Genomic DNA, 20300 nt, shown 5'->3' on the forward strand with positions numbered 1-20300 from the left:
TGTGCTGGAAACCAAGCAAATCAAAATCCTGCACAGGTAACCAACACAGAAGAGGATCATCCTGGGTGGGACTGAACAAACAGGACATAGGTCCTGAAAGAGAGGGGGCGGAGCTACAGGTGGGTGGGGGTGGCCTGGGGTTAAACAGGATGAAGAAAGCGTGCGGGGCCCAGATGCACCTGTTACATTCCTCCACAGGTAAACAGGTGCACATGGGGGTAAACAGCGTTATACTCAGTGGAGACATTTTCTTAATTTACGTTTGAACCAAAATTTCTGGCAAAGCAGCAGAGGGGGAGGGAGCTGGAGCTGTTGATGTGGTTATCCAGCCCTCGGTCATTTGCATATGCGTGTGGCCTGAGGCGCTGTGGTATCCTGAAAGTGACAAATACACCTGATTTTATTTCTAAAACAGTCACTGAGCAACATTTTTCTCAGTCGAGATGCAAACGTATATGGAAGACATGTACAGAAACAGCATAATGACAGTTTCGAAATGTTTTTTTCATATTATAAAAGTGTAATTGGTTCTTGAAGAACGGCGACATGGATCGTGTCGGAACAATCTGAACCCAGAACTAGTCTCAGCACCAACAAACACTAGATCCACCAAACCGGTTCCACTCGGCAAAGGATCAATCAATTCATAAATACAAATCAAACATGACTGCACCAAACCGAATGCAGCACTCTCTCTAACACACACACACACACACATACTGAAAGTAACAGCAGGTATTGCAACGGAGCACAGGGGTGAAATTTGTCTTGCAAATGGCTTCTATGCAAATGAACCCTGGACAGTTCTCTGAAAACGCTCCAGGACGCATGGATGAACGAGCCCCAGGCCACGGGGCCACGCTCATGGAAAACTGAGCCCGAGATCTCCCCTCTCTACCAGTCAGATCAAACACATGTCATGGAAATCTGAGGCACTATTTACTGTCATCACATGGACAGTTTGTCTCATGGTATGGGTTTTCTAGCCGGCTTTGTTTTGGTCATCCACATCTCTGCTCCTCCCCTCCACTGCCCCCAAAAAATCACTTTAACTGTTGCATGTCCCAGATTTTGTCTTTCTTCTTACTGTTTCTACATTTGATCTGTTTCCACGTGAGCTGCTTAAGAAATTTAGGATTCAGCAAATGTTTTTTCTCTTTGGTTATTGGACCTTAGGGACTTAAAGAAAAAGTTTCCTTCCCACGAAGCTTCTGGAAAACTGTTTCCCATAAAATCAGGGCCAAACTGTGAAATGACTTGAGTGGAGACCAAAGGTAACAACTGATTAATTAGGTTAAATCTTTATCTGTAGGAGAAAACAATATGAAACAACACTAACCACAATTATTGGAGCGTTTCTCCAATTGATTGATTAAAGTTTAAATTTTAAGACTTTTAAGACTTGAGTGGCTGTGGTTATAGGTGAAAGTTAATATTACAGTGTCTTATTCATTTCCAGAGAGTTGATGCAAAAGGCAGAATCCACAATTATATAAAACAAGAGCCATGCTTTTAATAATAACAATATGAATGATAATAATATTTTTGTATAGTGCTCTAAACAAATGCTTGAGGAAACTAACCAGGATTACATAAACAGAGAGCAGATGAAAATAGATAACTATAAATGTAAACTATATATCAATCCACACATTGAAATGTAAGACACACGTCATATCATATTGAAAGCAGTTATGAAAATGTGGGTTTTAAGCAGCGTATACTTGTGGATCATCTTTCTACATTGCACAAATGATTATAATGTAATCTAATAAAGAGTTTACATAAAATAAATATAATATACTAAATACAAATTGCAATTCTTTCAGTGTATGGAGGTAGAAACTACAGTTTCTTGGACTTTTTGTTATGAGTGAGCCGGAACTTAAACATTTTATTATCAGATAATAATAAAATGTTTAATAAGTTATGTTACATCCTGGAATCCAAATCGTAAACACATGACAGTTACCAACAGTTGTGCTGTTTTCTGAAAAGTTTGTGTAGAATGAGAAGCCTGCCAATGATGCTTTGTTTACAAAACAGACAGATGAATCTAAAACCGAGCTGTCAGCAGATTTCCTCTATGTGACTTGCACACAGGAAGCCGCTGTCACAGTGTGAGGGTGTGATACTGTTTGATTGCCAGTGACACTGTGGTGTGGTCCTGGGCTCCTATAGATAAGTGCAAAGATGACGGCTGCGCCTACGAAGTGTCGAGCGAGAGCGATAAGGGGGAAAGAAAATCTACTTTTGTTTGAGGCGGATTTTTCTTCAGGATTTAATCGTCTGTTTTAGAAGCAAGCGAGACAACCTGCAGGCTTCAGGGAGAAAAACACAACTCACCGAACTTGAAGTTACACGTGTGGGCTTCAGCTATCGTTGTAAAACTCAGCTCAGATCTTTGTTCTCCTCATCAAGCAGCCAGAAACGATGTTCATCACTCACTAAAAGATGAGCTGGCGTGTCAATAAAACATGTCAGAGCATGTGTACGACACACTTAATGACAAAAGTGATAACAAAGAGTCAAAAACTACGGGGCGGCCATCTTGGATTTTGAAGTTATGGTGTGAGGTTCCTGCGGTTTCATGGACTTAACATTATTCAGGCTTTGCTTTCATGAGTCGAGTTAGCAGCCTAGCCCTATGGCGGCTAACCACCATTTTGGTCCAAAATTCAATCTTAAAGCTAATCATGAATCATTTAATCAAAACTGGGAGAAAAATCATGCTTTTCTAGACCTGGCCATAATGTGCACACGTATTTAAGTTATAAAGTCACGTGATGCCTCTGCTACTGGAAATGTTGGGTCTTCTTAGCCTTGTTGAGAGTTGTGAGTACATTTGTAACGTGGCAGCAGTGAAAGAAATCACTGGTAACAATCTTTTGTTTTGTCAACAGAAAGTGAATAGGTTCAAGTGGGTGCGGCCCACGTGTCCACATCACACACCCAAACATGGACGTGTGTACAGAACGCCTTTCTGACTTACACACGGCGAGCTGACGGGACGCCAGAGCACAAGGCCTGAGTGAGAAGTCAGTGTGAGCGGAAACGGAGGGAGGGTGGAAATCTGAAGGCAGCAGACTCTTCCAGCTCGAGCCGGGTGATGGAGGCCGACAGATAACGTTATCATGGCCGCCCCACACTGTAACGGCTGGAACAGGCCGGCAGAAAGGCAGGGAGGAGCGGACAAGCCCTCGACACAGATAGCAGCGTGAAGAGCTGGGTCGATAGTCGATTTACGAGGGCCCCAGAGAGCGACGGGGGGGAAAGATAGAAAGAGAAAAGATCATCAAAATCTTCACTTCACCACAGCACACAACAGATTGTCAGTCAGTGCCTCCCGTCCCCCACCTCTTTATAACCTCCCCACCAAACACTGAGCTTTATAACACTGTAATAAACTTGGACCAGCCGAATGTGCCGTTGTACCCAGCTAATATTCCTAAAAGAAAGGAAGCACAGAGAGAAGAATCTGACGAAACAAACAGAGATCCAAAGAAGAAAATTAAATGAATATAAAAAATAGATAAAACCCTTCCTGTAAGAACTGAGAGAACAGTAGTTATGGACATGATGGTTTGTCCTTCTGTGTAAAAACCGTGAACTTGGATTTAAATGTTAAGAGCCATTTACCTCAGGAGTCGGTAGACAGTAAAACAGAGGTTCTAAAACTAGCAGAGCGAGGGAATACTGGACTAAGATTTAACATCATTTCACAGCACGCAAATGCAGGAAGAGCACAGTTGTTGTTAAATAATGCTTCTGTCGTGTTCAAGTACAGAGACTGATTCAGGAGCTGCTTAGCTTAGCTAAGTGTTAAGTCAAGCCCAAAACAAATAGACTTAACAGAACCCAACTCCTATTTGCTTTACATGTTGCAAACTGGATTCAAAAATTATTTGCTTGCCCCAGGGCACTGAACCGTAATGCAGTTGTGTATATGATATCCAAACTGTATTTTTAGGTGTGGGTTTTATTCCCTTAATGCATGGGGAAAATTTGCTGCTTTTGATTTTTTTTTTCTTTTTCATTTAATGCTTTTAATCTTTAATGTAAGACCGATCAACCTCTAATGTACTTGATACACAGGGTTGATATTCGGTGGTGCTTATAGGTTTATTATTAGTTGCCGTGTTGAGAGTCAGATGCAAAACAAGCTGACTCCCAATAGAGGAAGTTATTCCTTCAATCTCTACCATGTGAAATCTATGCACCTGGCATGACAAAATCATAAAAAACACATCTGATTGTTCCTTTAAAATAAATACTAATAGAGGAGAAAACAACTCAACTCAAAAGAAGGCGATTCCAAAAGGGCAAATACCTCCAGGCCCACACTGTTGAAATCTAATGTCAAGCTTTGCACTTGCCGGCAAACATGAGAGAAGAAGGCAAACTAGAATCAAAGTAAACAGAGTGTAATTCCCTATATGACTGCATCTTAATAAGTTGGTAAACTGACACATGTGTTGAGGCCTCTTTCTTCTCTGAGGGGTTGACACTGTGTTGACAGTTTCAGGGAGGGACCGCAAGCAAATCCTCTTTGCTGAGCCGCTCCTGACATCAGTGGACGTCTCCTTCCCACAATGCTGAGGTACTTTTGGTAAATGTTAAAGCCCCCGGAGCTGGAGACAGAATGATAAGAAGTCATAGATGGACCCATTAATTTCAAATAGACTCTGGAAAGTGCGTTCAGGTGAATTCAGTCATTTGTGGGGTGGAACTTTAATGGAGGCATAATCTCAATCATGCAGTCATTGACTGTTGTATTTGGTTTTACACTGCCACCTTGTGGTGAGAGAATGTCCAGCAACAGACACTTACTTTCAGCACAATATATAAATATATAGAATTTACTGTGAGACACAATTCTTCTTTTTTTTTATTGAAAATAGATTAAGATGAATCAGGGAACTTGGTGAAAGTAGAAGAAGCCAACGATGAGAAATAAGAAAACACCAATAAAAAAATACACATGCAAATTATACAGAAATAAATACATAAGTTATAAAAATTATAAAAACAGATCTGTCTGTAGTTCAATGCTTTGTGAGGTTATTAAAGTGTGCTGCTCGTCAGTGGTGAGGGAACTACACAAAGCATTGAACTACAACCATGTTCATCACTTTTTTGGGTCCCCTAGAAACATTTTCGAAGTTCGTTTTTCGCCATCTTCATGCGTATCTGTCTTTGCAGGTATTGAAACTTTTTTTTTTTTTGTCACCAAATTGATAAAGCATGTGTTTTTTTCTACTTGGATGAGTTTTCTTAATTGGCAGTATAAACTATTAATATATTTATTTAAACAAAAATAGAGAAAATAAATGGAAGAGGAGGAGCGACATACATCCCTCAGTGTCCTTTTTTATTTATTATATTGTAAGGTTTTTGTTTGACGTTGAATATATCGTTTTAGTGAAACCTGCGGAACTGTGTGTGTGTGTGTGTCAGCAAGGATTTCCGCCCGGTGTTATTTTGCAAACGGACACGTGCTCGCTCTTTGCTAGCTACAGGCGTGTAAACCGGGATATTTACTTTGATTTCACGTCTTTCTCGCGCTTTAACTACAACTGTCACTGTTTCCTGTGAGTGTTACAAACGTAAGGGGGCGAAATGGCGGAGCTCAATGAGCTGAAGCTGGATTTTACCCTGAAACAACTGACCTGCGGGGCGGAGGACCAGGACGTGCCCGGCGCCTCGTCCGCCGTGGAGCTGCGGCCCGACCGCCTGGTGTGTGTGGAGTATCCGGCGGTGGTGAGCAGCACCGACAACATGCTGGAGACTCTGGGCGGGATACGAGCTGTGTCCAAAGTAAGTAGAGACATGTCTTACTCTGTTTCCTGCCCCATCATTTGTTCACAATATTCTCATCCAAGTGCCACCCTGTTGTGTATTTAATACATACAAGTACACGCTGTTTAGTGAATAAATAACTTTATAATAAAGTTGTGGGTGATAGGATTAACAAATGGACTTTATCTTAGTTATTCAAAGCTTTAAACAGTTTTACAAAGTCTCTTGTAGATTCAATCTCTAAGTTCAGGCTTCAAAATTAGATCTTTATGCTTTTATTGGCCTCATTTACATTGTGTTGTACTATAATAAATAGTAGGTAAACAGTTTTGAACTTTGACATTGTAAAACTTGATAACCAACGATTTTTCCATAAGTTTGTGGTTAACATATAATATTATATGCCAATTCGAGGTAGTAAACAATCTGATGCTGATACACTGGTTGAACAATTATTCCTTAATCATTGTTATCAAACCCTTATGACGATGAAATGTACTTGAGGATGGATATTTTACAGTGTAACCCTAAACTTTATTAAAAGCAACTATAAAGTAAAAAGTCTATATATTCGTACAACAGTTACTTATAATTTCAGTCCATATTCGCAAACAAACGCAGACATCATATGTTCATATACCATATTTGAAAGGCTCAAAATAGTATCAACCAATAGATATATCTGTCTCATCCTATCATCTTATGTGTAATCGCCTGCAGTGATCTGATAACTGTCCGGTTTTCCTGTGACTCCACAGACCTTCGCTCACCCGAACAGGCGTCTTGAGCTGCGTTACCGGCCTCAGGATCCCTTCTGTCACCCTCTGTGTGGGAACCGCTTTCCGTCCAGCAACCTCCTGCTCAGGGTGCGGCGGCGGGTGCGAAAAAAAGACCCCAAAGATGTGCAGATCCAAATGGATTTGCTGGGCGTCATCGGAACAACCTATAAATTCCAAGGTTGGAGCAAAAGTCTTCTCTTGTGTGAAGCACAGGATATGAATATCTGATGTGTCAACTTCATTAAATGACAGGATTTGATCGTATCAGACATAAAATGATGAGGTTGTCTTTTTTCTGATCACGTCTTTGTTCTTTGTAGGGATGGCCGACTTCCAGTGCCTCGCCGTGCATTCAGAAGGTGGAAACAATGTGTCTTTGTACGACAAAATCATCCTTCGTAAATCCGAGAATCTGGAGTTCTTTGAAAAGCCCATGCCTTACTTTCTTCCCCCGGCCCTCTTCTCACGTCTGGACACTCCCGTGGATTATTTCTACCGACCCGACATCCATAACAAGTCAGTAATGGCTCCGTGATTTTGAACCCTGAATTGGAATTAGTGTTTTAATACTTTTGAATAGGTGTATTAATACAAATTCTCTGTTGTCTTTATTTGAAACATAAACATGTTTTCCCACTGTGATAATAATGCAGCTTTTCAGGAGTACAATTCATGATATTAATTATTTCCCCTCTCCATTCTGTTTATAGCCAGATACCCTCCAACAAGAAAAGCTTTATCGGTCTGAATCGGGTGCGTCGGCCCAATAATGCAATTTTTGTCAGCTTCACTGATCCCACTGTGCCCACTGAGTGTCTCGAGGGGGCCAGGATTAACTGGGTACGAGTCCGCCTGAAGGACTCCGACCGAAAAACTGAAGAACAACTGAAAGCGGTTTGTGTGGCTGCTTCGTTATTAATACTACAGGATGCTTTAACACCTACTCAAGTTATTTTTTTCCCCATCAGGTTGTTTATACTCCATAAATGGCATCTGCTTTAAGTTGGAAAAAGATGTTGCAATATAATGTTTCAATTTCGGAGCCTTTATCTTATCTCAAACCAAACTTTTTGTGCTTAGATGTTTGAGAGCCGGCCCATCTGGTCTCGGAACGCAGTCAAGGCCAACATCAACGCTCACCCTGATAAAGTGAAGCTGCTGCTGCCCGTATATGCCTACTACATGGTGAGCTCAGTTCATTTTTCCTGATGTCATTCAGATATATTGTGAAAATGTTGAAACTGACGCCGTAGTGAGGGTTTGCTCTGCAGCAGCTGAACAGAAAAAGTTATAGGATGGAAAATTCACATGTATTAATAGGTTTGAATTAAAAATATATATAGTTAATATAGAAATGTAACACAAAAGCCTCCCAAAGTATACTACCATCGTGACTCATACAAAATAAAATGTTTTGTCAATAATTTTTTTTTCACATAGTTCATAACAGCAGTGTTTCAGTGGATTCAATTTTCTTGTAAGTGTTCGTGATGTTGATTTAGATAATTTCCCCAAATATGAGTTAAACATGCAACTTCATTTTGTAGGTGACCGGGCCGTGGAGGAGTCTGTGGGTGCGTTTAGGCCATGACCCCCGAAAAGACCCAGAATCCAAGATATACCAAATGCTGGATTTCAGGATCCGCTGCCGCAACAAGCACGGTGAGAGCCTGAGGCCGGACAGGACCGGAGCTGCTGTGTTTTGATTGTTAATGAGCAAGTACAACAGTTCCTATTGGTAACAATATGTTCGGTGACATTGTAGAATATAACTGATACTGACTTCTGGTGTTTCCTTTTTTAGGTCATTCAATATCTGACGTGCCAATAAAAGCCAAGAGGAGTGCGTTTAACTACACTCTGCCTATTACGTTCAATAAAACAGGTGAGTGGGAGGGTTTTATTACATGTGTGTAGAGGGTTTTTGTTTTATTATGGAAGTCAAGAACACGTGTCAATAACAACATTTACAGTTAAACATTTTCTGTTATTGTTTACGTGTCCCAGTAAGTAACAACTACTAAAATGGTTAACTTGACACCATGAAAACACATTGACAGTGATTAAATCCATTGCACTGAGTGGTCCTTTCAGATAATGCTTATTCAGCTCCCTAAATTAAATAGCATTAACGTGTTCTCTATAAACTCGGCCATCTTGACGCTCTGCCAGAGTCGAGGGAAAACATGTTGGCCAAACTGCTGTTCTTCTTTTTCCAGGCCCACAGCCAGCGAGTGTGATGGATCTTCCCGGTCAGGAGGGTCCAAGCTCCAGTCGAGACACAGCCCCAATCTCGTACCAGCTGAGGGTCAGTGAATGTCCAGTGCTCCCACCACATGTAAAAGTATTATCACAAGCTAACTGGTTTCAAGCTGGTGCTTATGCTGAATGGCAGATTTCATGGGGATACTTTATATTTTGTCTATTCCTTCATTTATTTTATTTATAATTATTTATTTATCATGTGGATTATGTGAATGCCCAATAGGGAAAATGGTGGAACATAAACGGCATTGTGTTTTAATTTATACAATAAATACTGACCTTTGCATCACCAGGAGGCCTCCTATATCTTCAGAGAGGGTATGCTGCCTCCTCACAGACAGATGTTTTACCAGCTCTGTGATCTGGATGTGGAAAGGTATTCCAGTTCTGTGCAAACACGACTATGTTATTTTTCATCTTAAAGGATTTAGGGCAATCAGACAGAAGCTGGCATTAACATTTTGGAACTCAAGTTGTCCTCCAAAACACTTTTGAAACCCATATTTAACCAGATTTCCAAACCCAGATCTTATGTTTCATTAAATTGGAATCAAATTGGGCCTAAGCAACAGCTCGTCTCACAGCTTTTAGTTGTAATGCAGTTGTTGGTGTGTTTTCCAGTATCAAAGAGGTGATTAAGCAGAAGGGGGATGAACAGGTGTGTAACGAGCGGGACGGCTGGTGTGTTATCGGTACAACCGACAAGCTGAGGAACATGATCTCAGCCATGATCCACAAAGTCACCCGGGCAATGAAACCAGGTAAGAAAGGCAATGGGTTCCCCGTTGGGTCATACTTCACTTCCAGAACAGACAGACACACAAACAGCAGTGAAAACATAACCCCACTGGTGGAGGCACATGATCTGTTGTCTGATGTCCTCTCTGTCCCCCAGCAGTGCCTCCAGTCCTCAGAAGAAGCCAACGCAAAGTGTCAAAATCCCCTTTGAAAGATGGTTACGCAGAAGACGGGGAGGACCAGGATGAAGGTGAAAACGAGGACGATGACGATGACGAATTTGTGCCGTCTGAGGGAAGTGAAAACGAGATGGAGACAGAGATTCTGGATTACATGTAGCAAAGAACAGACATTTGATCACACGTCTCTTTACTGATGATATTTTTGTATTATTTGTTTCTGTAAAGTGTAAAGTAACTTAGTCAAATGGAAATAAAAACCAAAGTATTTCTATTCTTTGTGTTTGTGTGTTTATATGTCTTTGAACAATATGATTTTCAATTGGTCAGATACTGAGAATTTCATTTAAAACTTTTCAAAACTTTGACACAAGACATACACAACATTATACAAGTAAATTCCCTAGAATTGCCGTCTACTGACCATATGCTTCAAATACTGAATTTCCTTCACTTAACTGATAATGTGGTGGCTCATGGTCAAAACTCAAAATTGCTGTAACGCCTTTCCCATTCTTGTGATATCGATATATCAAAAACAGTTTAATTACAAGATGCAGAAATGTACAATCAGACTTGAGGTTAAACTGATAAGAATTTGGTGGTCAGAGGGTCGTGACCCCACAAAACACGGCTTTAAGTCAAGAATTTTTTAAACACAAAATATGGTCAAATGAGGTCTATGGGGCCAATTTTAAAATGGGTTTTGAAAAGTCCTGTATCATGTTTTTATACAGTATTTAAGATCGCTGCAAAACTGCAAAAGCTGGAAAGTCACTTCTCAAAGGTGAATGTCTCATAAACCATCTTTATGTAAGACCTTATCAAGTCAATGCCTCATAGTGATTGTAAAGCCTAACACAACCTAACTGTGCAGTCACAGGACAATTAACATCCATATTAATAGATCTCATATGCTGTACCTTGGTAAAATGGCTTTAATTTGATATTCCATTAGAGGCAAAGAGGTTTTCTGAGGACAAGGTGGGTAAATATTGTGTAACAGCAAGAAACGCTGCCCTCACACTGCCCAGTGGTCAGATGTTCAGGGGAGGAGTCCCCTTTATAAAAGACCAAGCCTGGAAACCAACCTGGTTCTCACAGTCATGATGGCGATGCTGGGGATTTTGGTGGCTTTTGCCGTGTTCCAGGAGGTGTTCACCGGGTCCACTGTGAGTGCTTCACATAACCACATTTGTTAAATTCTTATATGTTCATTTGCCAAATGTCATTGATGTAGTGATGTGATTTTGTTACTTCACAACTTTTTGTGTGCTGAACCTCTGTAGCTCGGGGTAGTGTACACGGAGGGGGGGATGGTGCAGGGTGAGAATATTCGTCTCGGGTACCGTCGTCACATGGACGTCTTCAGAGGGATTCCATTTGCGGACATCCCTGGAAGGTTTGAGAAGCCTCAGCGTCACCCTGGCTGGGACGGTGGGTAATTGACCTTCTCACAAATGAGATCTAACAATCAGACCAAAACTTAAACCGTGTCTGTCTTCTTTCAGGAGTCATGAAGACCACTGCGTTCAGAGAGAGATGCATTCAGGTGAACCTCATCATGAGCGATACCAGAGGGAGTGAGGACTGTCTGTACCTTAACATCTGGGTTCCCCATGGCAGCTCAGGTAAACACAGAGAGAAGCACCCTGTGTCGTTCACAATAGATCAACACTGCAGCTGCCTCTGATTCTGTTTGGTCTGTAGTCTCCACAGATCTGCCCGTCATGGTGTGGATCTACGGAGGAGGCTTCCTGGCAGGAGGCTCCATGGGTGCTAACTTCCTGAACAACTATCTGTACAGCGGTCAGGAGATTGCAGACAGAGGAAATGTTATCGTGGTGACGCTGGGATACCGTGTGGGAACTATGGGTTTCCTGAGCACCGGAGACTCAAGCCTGCCCGGTAGATGCTAGTTTATTCTCTTACAACAGCCACAGAATCAATTATATGATAATGAAATTTTCCATCTTGTCAGGAAACTACGGTCTGTGGGACCAGCAAGCCGCCATCGCCTGGGTGCACAGGAACATCCGCTCATTTGGAGGAGACCCGGACAACATCACCATCTTTGGAGAGTCTGCAGGTGCAGCTAGTGTTAGCTTCCAGGTGCGTTTTGTTTCTAAGCTCAAGCTCATTGAGCTCCTGAATAAAAGTGTGTGTTTCAAGGGACTTTGTGGGTCTTAAAGGACCAATCGTATCCCCTTTTTACTACAGTTGATATGGTTCCTTGGGGTCTTAATGAAATGTCTGTAACATATTTTGGTCAAAATACCACAAGGATAATTTAAAACAGCACCCTTTTTACCCTGTTTAAAACAGCCCTCCTCAGATTGACCTGTTTTGAGTGCCCCACCCCCCTCTCACCCCCCTCTACCCTCCTCCCTCCTTCATGAAATACAAGCGCCCAGATTTTTAGCTATCCATTACTTCTGTAGAAATATGGCTACTGGAGACGAAGATACAATCTTGCAACCATATCGTTTTGAACCAGAGTCAGGTTGGCCGAATCCTGGCTGCGAGAGCCCTAGTGCCCCAGCTCCACAGCTCCCCAGCGCAGCCCCGCAGTGGGAGCTGGAACTGGCGCAGCAGCAGCCTCCTTCCACACTGTTGAGTTAACGTTTAGAGGTGTCCCGGGGTCTCCGCCTCGACGATCGGCATGTTTATGCGGCCACTTAGATGTCTGACGGGTAGCAGCAGCGAGCTAATGCTAGCTCTCCCCGGGAGACGGCGAGATGGTGGAGCCCAGGCTCCACCGGCCCGGCTCAGTCAGCGCCGTCTCCCCGGGGAGAGGGTTGAGCGCATTAGCGCTAGCCAGGGAGTCGGGCCGTCTCTTCCCGGTGCCAGTGAGATGAGGGTGGGGGGTGGTCCAAGGCCATGTAGCAAGACCCCCTACAGGGGCATGGTTGGAATATGACGTATTTTTCGGTCGTAATCCCATTAGACAACATCTAGTGTATCGTTTTTGACATAGAGGAACCGCAACAAATCGCGGGAGTTGTTTTTTTTCCAGAGTTTTTGGGACGGTAGACACTTCAGATACCCAAATTAACGTGTAGAAGCACTACAAAGTGGAATTTTCATAATATGTCCCCTTTAAGTCAAAGGGGCCAAGGGCGCCTTCATTGAAAAAACCAAACCAAATGCACAGGGGACACCGAGGACATGAAACCCCCTGACCAGGCCCCGTGGCATGGAGTGTCGCAGTCTACCGTTCATAGCCGATCATAGAATTTAAGAGTTGTCCCTCTCCTCTTCAGGCCCCAAGACCAGTGCCTGCCATACCGCCCTGTTGCATTACACCTGAATACAATGCATAGTTTGTATGTTTGAGTCTAACCTCTCTGTTTTTTTGTGTTTCTGCCCACAGACTCTCACTCCCCACAATAAAGGTCTGTTCAAGAGAGCCATCTCCCAGAGTGGAGTTGCCCTTTGCCCGTGGGCCATCAACAAGAACCCCCGCAGGTTCGCTGAGGAGGTAAACCACGGATTCTCATAAATCTTTCCAGTTCCTCTATTAGACTTTGACCTCTCTTATTATTGGTTATCAGGTCTTTAAAGATGGACATCAGTGTATATTAAATGTAAACGGAACCCTCTTCTCAGGTCGCTCTGAAAGTCAACTGCCCAACGGATCAAACAATGGCTGCTTGTTTGAAGATGACCGATCCCGCACTCCTAACGTTGGCCGGCTCGCTCAGTCTGGCCAGCTCACCTGATAGTAAGCACTGCAACCACACACAGTTGCCTAGATTACATTTAAACCTAAATGTTAAGTTCTTTTTCAGATACAGTATGCATAACATAATTAAGTATTTGTTTATACAAGTCAACAGCAGCTCTGTCAAATGGTTAGTAAGATGCCACAGTTGTAATGAGTGCCTGGTGGTATCTTGCCCCTGTTAGGCCCCATCGTAGGAAACCTGCTCCTGTCTCCCGTGATCGATGGCGACTTCCTGCCTGATGACCCTCGCAACCTGTTCCCCAACGCTGCTGACATTGACTACATCGCTGGAATCAACGACATGGATGGACACCTCTTCACCAGTTTAGATGTTCCTTCAATCAACTCTCCCCTGGTGGACACCGATATGTGAGTTCAAGTGTCATGTGATCAGTGCGAAACATTGACTGCCACTGCGGAGCATAGTTTTATCAGACCTAACTTCCAACCGTTACCATGTGCAGTGATGATATGAAGAGGCTTCTGGGTTCGTACACCAAGGAGAAGGGCAAGGCTGGTTTGGACAACGCCTACTCCACATACACCTCAACCTGGGGATCCAGACCAAGCAGGGAAACCATCAAGACAACTGTGGTAGACATCGGAACAGACTTCATTTTCCTGGTTCCTACACAGGCTGCCCTCTACCTTCATGCTGCAAATGCCAGGTGAGAAAAGGATCATTTATCAATGTTATCATTATATATATTTAATAAGAATCCATCTGTTAGAGCATCTTTTTTTTTTTTTTTTTTAAGTACTGGCCGCACCTATTCCTACGTATTCTCCCAGCCCAACCGTATGGGCGGCATAGGCAGACCCTACCCCAGCTGGATGGGAGCCGACCATGCTGATGACCTGCAATACGTGTTCGGAAAGCCTTTCAGCACGCCACTGGGATACTGGCCTCGCCACCGTGACGTCTCCGGCTACATGATTGCCTACTGGACCAACTTTGCCAGAACTGGGTATAATTAGACAGACACAATATATAGTAGAATCGCGGAAATAGGAGATAAAACAGTGACTGAAATAGAAAAGAACAACAGCCTCAATTCATTTGCTCTATTGTCTTTGCTTCCACAGAGATCCCAACAAAGGAGATATGAGCGTGCCCGTCACATGGCCTGAATTCACCAGCACCTCACACCAGTTCCTGGATATCAATTCCAACATGAAGAACGGCTCTGTGGGACAGAAGATGAGAATGCGTTACGTTCATTTCTGGACCAGCGTCCTGCCAAACCTTTCCACAACCGTCTAAGAATAAAGAGCTTGTGCACTAACTGTGCATCTTAAGTGTAAAACCATTAGATGGAAGGAATCACATCAGTACTGTGCATCATAAATAAATTGATAAGGATAAATTATATTTTGTTTTGTTTTATTTAATATTTCATTGTGCCTCAATGTAGTGCTCAAAAAACTCCCTTTGCATGTGTGTATTTGGAGTTAAGGTGTGTTTGAGCGCGATAAAAAAAAATCGATCGCCTAGAACAAAATTTTTTTGTTGGATTGTTTGTCTTGAACAAATCTGTCAGGAATAAATACACAATCTGCAGAGCTTGACAACAAGACAATCTGACAACTGGGCAGTGATTAGGTTCTGGCAATGCATGACACCACTGCCATACTGTTACCAGCCTGTCAGCATTAACTAGCATCCAGTTAACTAGCCAGCTAACACAGCTAGCGTAGGCCTAGACATTCAAAATGTCAAGCTTCTAAAATTACCCCTTTAAGAAAAAAGTATGCTTATGTTTGAATGGATATATGTGCAGTTTAATACCAGAAGTGGAACCAGCTTACTAACCTATGACTGAAAAATACGTCTGTTTTTGCTTTAAATCCAACCTTTTCGTGCTTAGATGTTCGAGAGCCGGCCCATCTGCTCTCGGAACACAGTCAAGGCCAACATCTACATCCACCCTGATAAACTGATACTGCTGCTGCGCGTATTTGCCTACTACATGGTGAGCTCAGTTAATTTTCCCTGATCTCATTCAGATATATATTGTAAATGATTCGGTGGTCGTGACCCCACAAAACACGGCTTTTAGTCAAGAATTGAAATGCAAGATATAGTCAAATGTGGTCAGATAATGAATTAGTAACACACATTTTGGAGGTCGATCTGGAAACTTTACTAAAATTCACCTAATTAAAATTCTTTCAGTTTCTTAAGTGCATATGTCTGGATGGACATAAACGTTTAATTTTTTAACATTGTTTGATTAATGTCCTTTTTAATACGGTGGCATATATGAGGCACATTGTAAAATGGGTATTATAAGGTCCTGTATCATTATTTTTTTTTTTAAGAAAGTATTTAAGATAGATTCCATCTTAATTTACCTAAGTTCTTCTTTATTGCTGGTTATAAAAGGTATTTATAGTCCAGGTTGGATTCCTGATGCAAAACTGCAAAAGTTGGAAAGTCACTTCTAAAGGGTTAGTATCATAAACCATCTTTATATTAGACCTAATCAAGTTAATGCCTCAAAAGGATTGTAAAGTCAAACACAACCTAACTGTGCAGTCACAGGACAATTAACTTCCATATTAATATTTCTAATATCCCTAAACTTTTTAAAATGGCTTTAATTTGATATTACATTAAAGTTACAGAGGTTAGAAGGTGTTTTCTGTGCATTGTGGACAAGGTGGGTAAATATTATGTAACAGCGAGAAAAGTGGCTCTCATTCTGCCCAGTGGTCAGATGTTCAGGGGAGGAGTCCCCTTTATAAAAGACCAAGCCTGGAAACCAACTTGATTCTCACAGTCATGATGGCGATGCTGGTGATTTTGGTGGCTTTTGCCGTGTTCCAGGAGGTGTTCACCGGGTCCACTGTGAGTGCTTCACAATAACAGTATCACATTTGTTGAATTCTGATATGTCCATTTGCCAAATGTCAATGGCTGTGCTTTTGTTACTTCACAACTATTTGTGTGCTGAACCTCTGTAGCTCGGGGTAGTGTACACGGAGGGGGGGATGGTGCAGGGCGAGAACATTCGTCTCGGGTACCGTCGTCACATGGACGTCTTCAGAGGGATTCCCTTTGCTGACATCCCTGGAAGGTTTGAGAAGCCAGAGCGTCACCCTGGCTGGGACGGTGGGTAATTGACCTTCTCACAAATTAGATCTAACAATCAGACTAAAACTTAAACCGTGTGTGTCTTGTTTCAGGAGTCATGAAGACCACTGAGTTCAAAAAGAGATGCATTCAGGTGAACCTCCTCATGAGCGATACCAGAGGGAGTGAGGACTGTCTGTACCTTAACATCTGGGTTCCCCATGGCCGCTCAGGTAAACACAGAGAGAAGCACCAAGTGTCGTTCACAATAGATCAACACTGCAGCTGCCTCTGATTCTGTTTGGTCTGTAGTCTCCAAAGATCTGCCCGTCATGGTGTGGATCTACGGAGGAGGCTTCCTGGCCGGAGGCTCCATGGGTGTTAACTTCCTGGACAACTATCTGTACAGCGGTCAGGAGATTGCAGACAGAGGAAATGTTATCGTGGTGACGCTGGGATACCGTGTGGGAACTATGGGTTTCCTGAGCACCGGAGACTCAAGCATGCCCGGTAGATGCTAGTTTATTCTCTTACAACAGCCACAGAATCAATTATATGATAATTAAATGTTGCATCTTGTCAGGAAACTACGGTCTGTGGGACCAGCACGCCGCCATCGCCTGGACAAACAGGAACATCCGCTCGTTTGGAGGAGACCCGGACAACATCACCATCTTTGGAGAGTCTGCAGGTGGAGCTAGTGTTAGCTTCCAGGTGAGTTTTGTTTCTAGACTCAAGCTCATTGAGTGTGTTGAAGTGGAAACACCTGAGAGGTCGAAAAACGCTACGATAAAATCAAGAGCTTTTCAATGGACTTCGTTGGTCTTAGGCAAAAGGGACCAAGGGCCCCTTCATCGAAGAAAACCAAACCAAATGCACAGGGGACTTCGCGGTTATGGAACCCCCTGACTAGGCCCGTGGCATGGAGTGTCGCAGTCTACCGTTCATAGCCGATCATAGAATTTAACAGAGTTGTCCTTCTCCTCTTCAGGCCCCAAGAGCAGTGCCTGCCATACCTACCCTGTTGCAACACACCTGAAAACAATGCCTAGTTTTTATATTTCAGTCAAACCTCTTTGTTTTGTGTGTGTCTGCCCAAAGACTCTCACTCCCCACAATAAAGGTCTGTTCAAGAGAGCCATCTCCCAGAGTGGAGTTGCCCTTTGCCCGTGGGCCATCAACAGGAATCCCCGCAGGTTCGCTGAGGAGGTAAACCACGGATTCTCATAAATCTTTCCAGTTCCTCTATTAGACTTTGACCTCTCTTATCATTGGTTATCAGGGCTTTAAAGATGGAAATCAGTTCATATTAAATGTAAACGGAACCCTCTCCTCAGGTCGCTATGAAAGTCAACTGCCCCACAGATCAAACAATGGCTGCTTGTTTGAAGATGACTGATCCCGCACTCCTAACGTTGGCCGGCTCGCTCAGTCTGGCCAGCTCACCTGATAGTAAGCACTGCAACCACACACTGTCGCCTAGATTATATTTAAACCTAAATGTTAAGTTTTTTTTCAGATACAGTTTGCACAACACGATTAAGTGTTTGTTTATACAAGTCAACAGCAGCTCTCTCAAATGGTTAGTAAGATTCCACAGTTGTAATGCCTGGTGGTATCTTGCCCCTGTTAGGCCCCATCGTAGGAAACCTGCTCCTGTCTCCCGTGATCGATGGCGACTTCCTGCCTGATGACCCTCGCAACCTGTTCCACAACGCCGCTGACATTGACTACATCGCTGGAATCAACGACATGGATGGACATCTCTTCACCGGTTTAGATGTTCCTTCAATCAACTCTCCCCTGGTGGACACCCATGTGTGAGTTCAAGTGTCATATGATCAGTGCAAAACATCGACAGCCACCGCAGAGCATAGTTTTATCAGAACTAACTTCCAACCGTTTACATGTGCAGTGAGGATGTGAAGAGGCTTCTGGGTTCGTACACCAAGGAGAAGGGCAAGGCTGGTTTGGACAACGCCTACTCCACATACACCTCAACCTGGGGAGCCAGACCAAGCAGGGAAACCATCAAGAGAACTGTGGTTGACATCGGAACAGACGTAATTTTCCTGGTTCCTACACAGGCTGCTCTCTACCTTCATGCTTCCAATGCCAAGTGAGAACAGGATCTATTATCAGCGTTATCATTGTCCTTATCATTGTTTCACCATATTGATTTAGTAGTTGGGGAGTAATAGTGGAGCTGACATCTGGTTCCATGGTGGCAAAGGTAGGAGGATACATTTACAGGAAGTAAATGGTAAGGTACAAAACAAGGCTTTTACAACTAGATGACTGTCATTTTTACCAAAGTCCTGAATATGTGTATATATTTCAATAAGAATACAACTTTAAGAGGATCTTTTCTTTTTTTTTTTAAGTACTGGCCGTACCTACTCCTTCTTATTCTCCCAGCCCAACCGTATGGGCGGCATAGGCAGACCTTACCCCAGCTGGATGGGAGCCGACCATTCCGATGACCTGCAATACGTGTTCGGAAAGCCTTTCAGCACGCCACTGGCATACTGGCCTCGCCACCGTGACGTCTCCGGCTACATGATTGCCTACTGGACCAACTTTGCCAGAACTGGGTATAATTAGACAGACACAATATGCAGTAGAATCGCTGAAATTGGAGATAAAACAGTGACTGAAATAGAAAAACACAACTGCCACAATTGCTCTGTTGTCTTTGCTTCCACAGAGATCCCAACAAAGGAGAGCTGAGTGTGCCCGTCACTTGGCCCGAATTCACAAGCACCTCACACCAGTTCCTGGATATCAATTCCAACATGGAGAAAGACTCTGTGGGACAGAAGATGAGAATGCGTTACGTTCATTTCTGGACCAGTGTCCTGCCAAACCTTTCCACAACCATCTAAGAATAAAGAGCTTGTGCACTAACTGTGCACCTTAAGTGTAAAACCATTTGATGTTATGAATCCCATCTGTACTGTGCATCATAAATAAATTGATAAGTGACAATAATATTTCTTTTATTTTATTTAATATTTTATTGTGTCTCAATGTAGTGCTCAAAGAACTCCCTTTGCATGTGTGCATTAACCTCATAATGCAAAATAAACCAAAGCAAGAGTCTAAAAACCTGACTGGTTTGTCTTGAACAAACCAGTGGGCAATGATCAGGTTCCGGCAATGCATGACAGCACTGTGATTCTAGTTACCAGCCTGTCAGCATTAACTAGCATCCAGCTATCTAGCCAGCTAACACAGTTAGCATAGGCATGCAAGTTCTCTCCAGGCCTCTCCAGTTTAAAATGTTATATCAGGTGACATGTAGAATGCCTGAATAGCTCTACATTGAAATGAAGCATAAGTACGTTGGGAGTTTCCTTTATAGTTCTCCAGGAATACTGATAAAGTGTTTGAATCTGTCATGGCAGGAAGGATCAAAAGGGATTTGTCTTCTCTTAATCTCTTGACTGGTCACAACACTGAAACACAAATACATTTTTCAGTCAACTTGCAGAACCGTTGCGTGTGTTGTGGGTTATTTCGGAGGTTTTTATCTTATCTCAAACCTCGTTTTTTTTGGACAATCTGAGAAATTCTCCACCTGCGTCTGTAAATCAACTTTTGTACCAGTTTTACAAGCACAATGAGCTATCTCTCTTCCATGGGCTCAGTATTTTTTCAATATGGGTACATCTTCAATGTTTATGCTCATACTTTGCATGCTGTATCTTACAACAGTTTTTTAGGTGTGAAAATAC

General features: G+C 42.8%; 3 protein-coding genes across 4 annotated transcripts; all 3 read left to right on the plus strand.

The window, feature by feature from the left end:
• Positions 1-5466: 5466 nt before the first annotated feature.
• On the plus strand, positions 5467-10034 carry gtf3c5 (general transcription factor IIIC, polypeptide 5). 2 transcript variants are annotated; one of them, XM_062413511.1, is made up of 11 exons: positions 5467-5817; positions 6558-6756; positions 6899-7094; positions 7289-7472; positions 7659-7763; positions 8126-8240; positions 8383-8463; positions 8798-8886; positions 9137-9219; positions 9465-9604; positions 9742-10034. In XM_062413511.1, exons 1-11 carry the CDS (start codon positions 5620-5622, stop codon positions 9918-9920), a joined length of 1569 nt encoding a protein of 522 aa, XP_062269495.1. In that variant the 5' UTR covers positions 5467-5619; the 3' UTR covers positions 9921-10034. The 2 variants fall into 2 exon arrangements, with proteins under 2 accessions (XP_062269495.1, XP_062269494.1); XM_062413510.1 differs by having other exon boundaries at positions 5469-5817; positions 9739-10034.
• A 792-nt stretch (positions 10035-10826) lies between these two features.
• Positions 10827-14857, plus strand: cel.2 (carboxyl ester lipase, tandem duplicate 2). The gene is made up of 11 exons (XM_062412588.1): positions 10827-10932; positions 11050-11197; positions 11272-11391; positions 11471-11668; positions 11742-11872; positions 13134-13241; positions 13370-13484; positions 13670-13856; positions 13952-14155; positions 14246-14455; positions 14574-14857. The coding sequence occupies exons 1-11, from the start codon at positions 10867-10869 to the stop codon at positions 14749-14751; spliced, it is 1665 nt and encodes a 554-aa protein (XP_062268572.1). The 5' UTR covers positions 10827-10866; the 3' UTR covers positions 14752-14857.
• A 1369-nt stretch (positions 14858-16226) lies between these two features.
• Positions 16227-19563, plus strand: LOC133974818 (bile salt-activated lipase-like). The gene is made up of 11 exons (XM_062412590.1): positions 16227-16338; positions 16455-16602; positions 16677-16796; positions 16876-17073; positions 17147-17277; positions 17665-17772; positions 17901-18015; positions 18197-18383; positions 18479-18682; positions 18948-19157; positions 19271-19563. The coding sequence occupies exons 1-11, from the start codon at positions 16273-16275 to the stop codon at positions 19446-19448; spliced, it is 1665 nt and encodes a 554-aa protein (XP_062268574.1). The 5' UTR covers positions 16227-16272; the 3' UTR covers positions 19449-19563.
• The last annotated feature ends 737 nt before the right edge of the window (positions 19564-20300 follow it).

The sequence above is a fragment of the Platichthys flesus genome, chromosome 19, assembly GCF_949316205.1.
Source record: "Platichthys flesus chromosome 19, fPlaFle2.1, whole genome shotgun sequence".
NCBI classification, from domain to species: Eukaryota; Metazoa; Chordata; class Actinopteri; order Pleuronectiformes; family Pleuronectidae; genus Platichthys; species Platichthys flesus.

Excerpts from the sequence above, each read along its gene's own strand:
- gtf3c5 (XM_062413510.1), top strand. The coding sequence starts at position 5,620 with ATGGCGGAGCTCAATGAGCTGAAGCTGGATTTTACCCTGAAACAACTG. Across the intron at positions 6,757-6,898 it reads AACAACCTATAAATTCCAAG|GGATGGCCGACTTCCAGTGC; the intron begins GTTGGAGCAAAA and ends TGTTCTTTGTAG. Across the intron at positions 7,095-7,288 it reads CGACCCGACATCCATAACAA|CCAGATACCCTCCAACAAGA; the intron begins GTCAGTAATGGC and ends TTCTGTTTATAG.
- cel.2 (XM_062412588.1), top strand. The coding sequence starts at position 10,867 with ATGATGGCGATGCTGGGGATTTTGGTGGCTTTTGCCGTGTTCCAGGAG. Across the intron at positions 11,198-11,271 it reads GCGTCACCCTGGCTGGGACG|GAGTCATGAAGACCACTGCG; the intron begins GTGGGTAATTGA and ends GTCTTCTTTCAG. Across the intron at positions 13,242-13,369 it reads CCCGCAGGTTCGCTGAGGAG|GTCGCTCTGAAAGTCAACTG; the intron begins GTAAACCACGGA and ends CCCTCTTCTCAG.
- LOC133974818 (XM_062412590.1), top strand. The coding sequence starts at position 16,273 with ATGATGGCGATGCTGGTGATTTTGGTGGCTTTTGCCGTGTTCCAGGAG. Across the intron at positions 16,603-16,676 it reads GCGTCACCCTGGCTGGGACG|GAGTCATGAAGACCACTGAG; the intron begins GTGGGTAATTGA and ends GTCTTGTTTCAG. Across the intron at positions 18,683-18,947 it reads CTTCATGCTTCCAATGCCAA|TACTGGCCGTACCTACTCCT; the intron begins GTGAGAACAGGA and ends TTTTTTTTTAAG.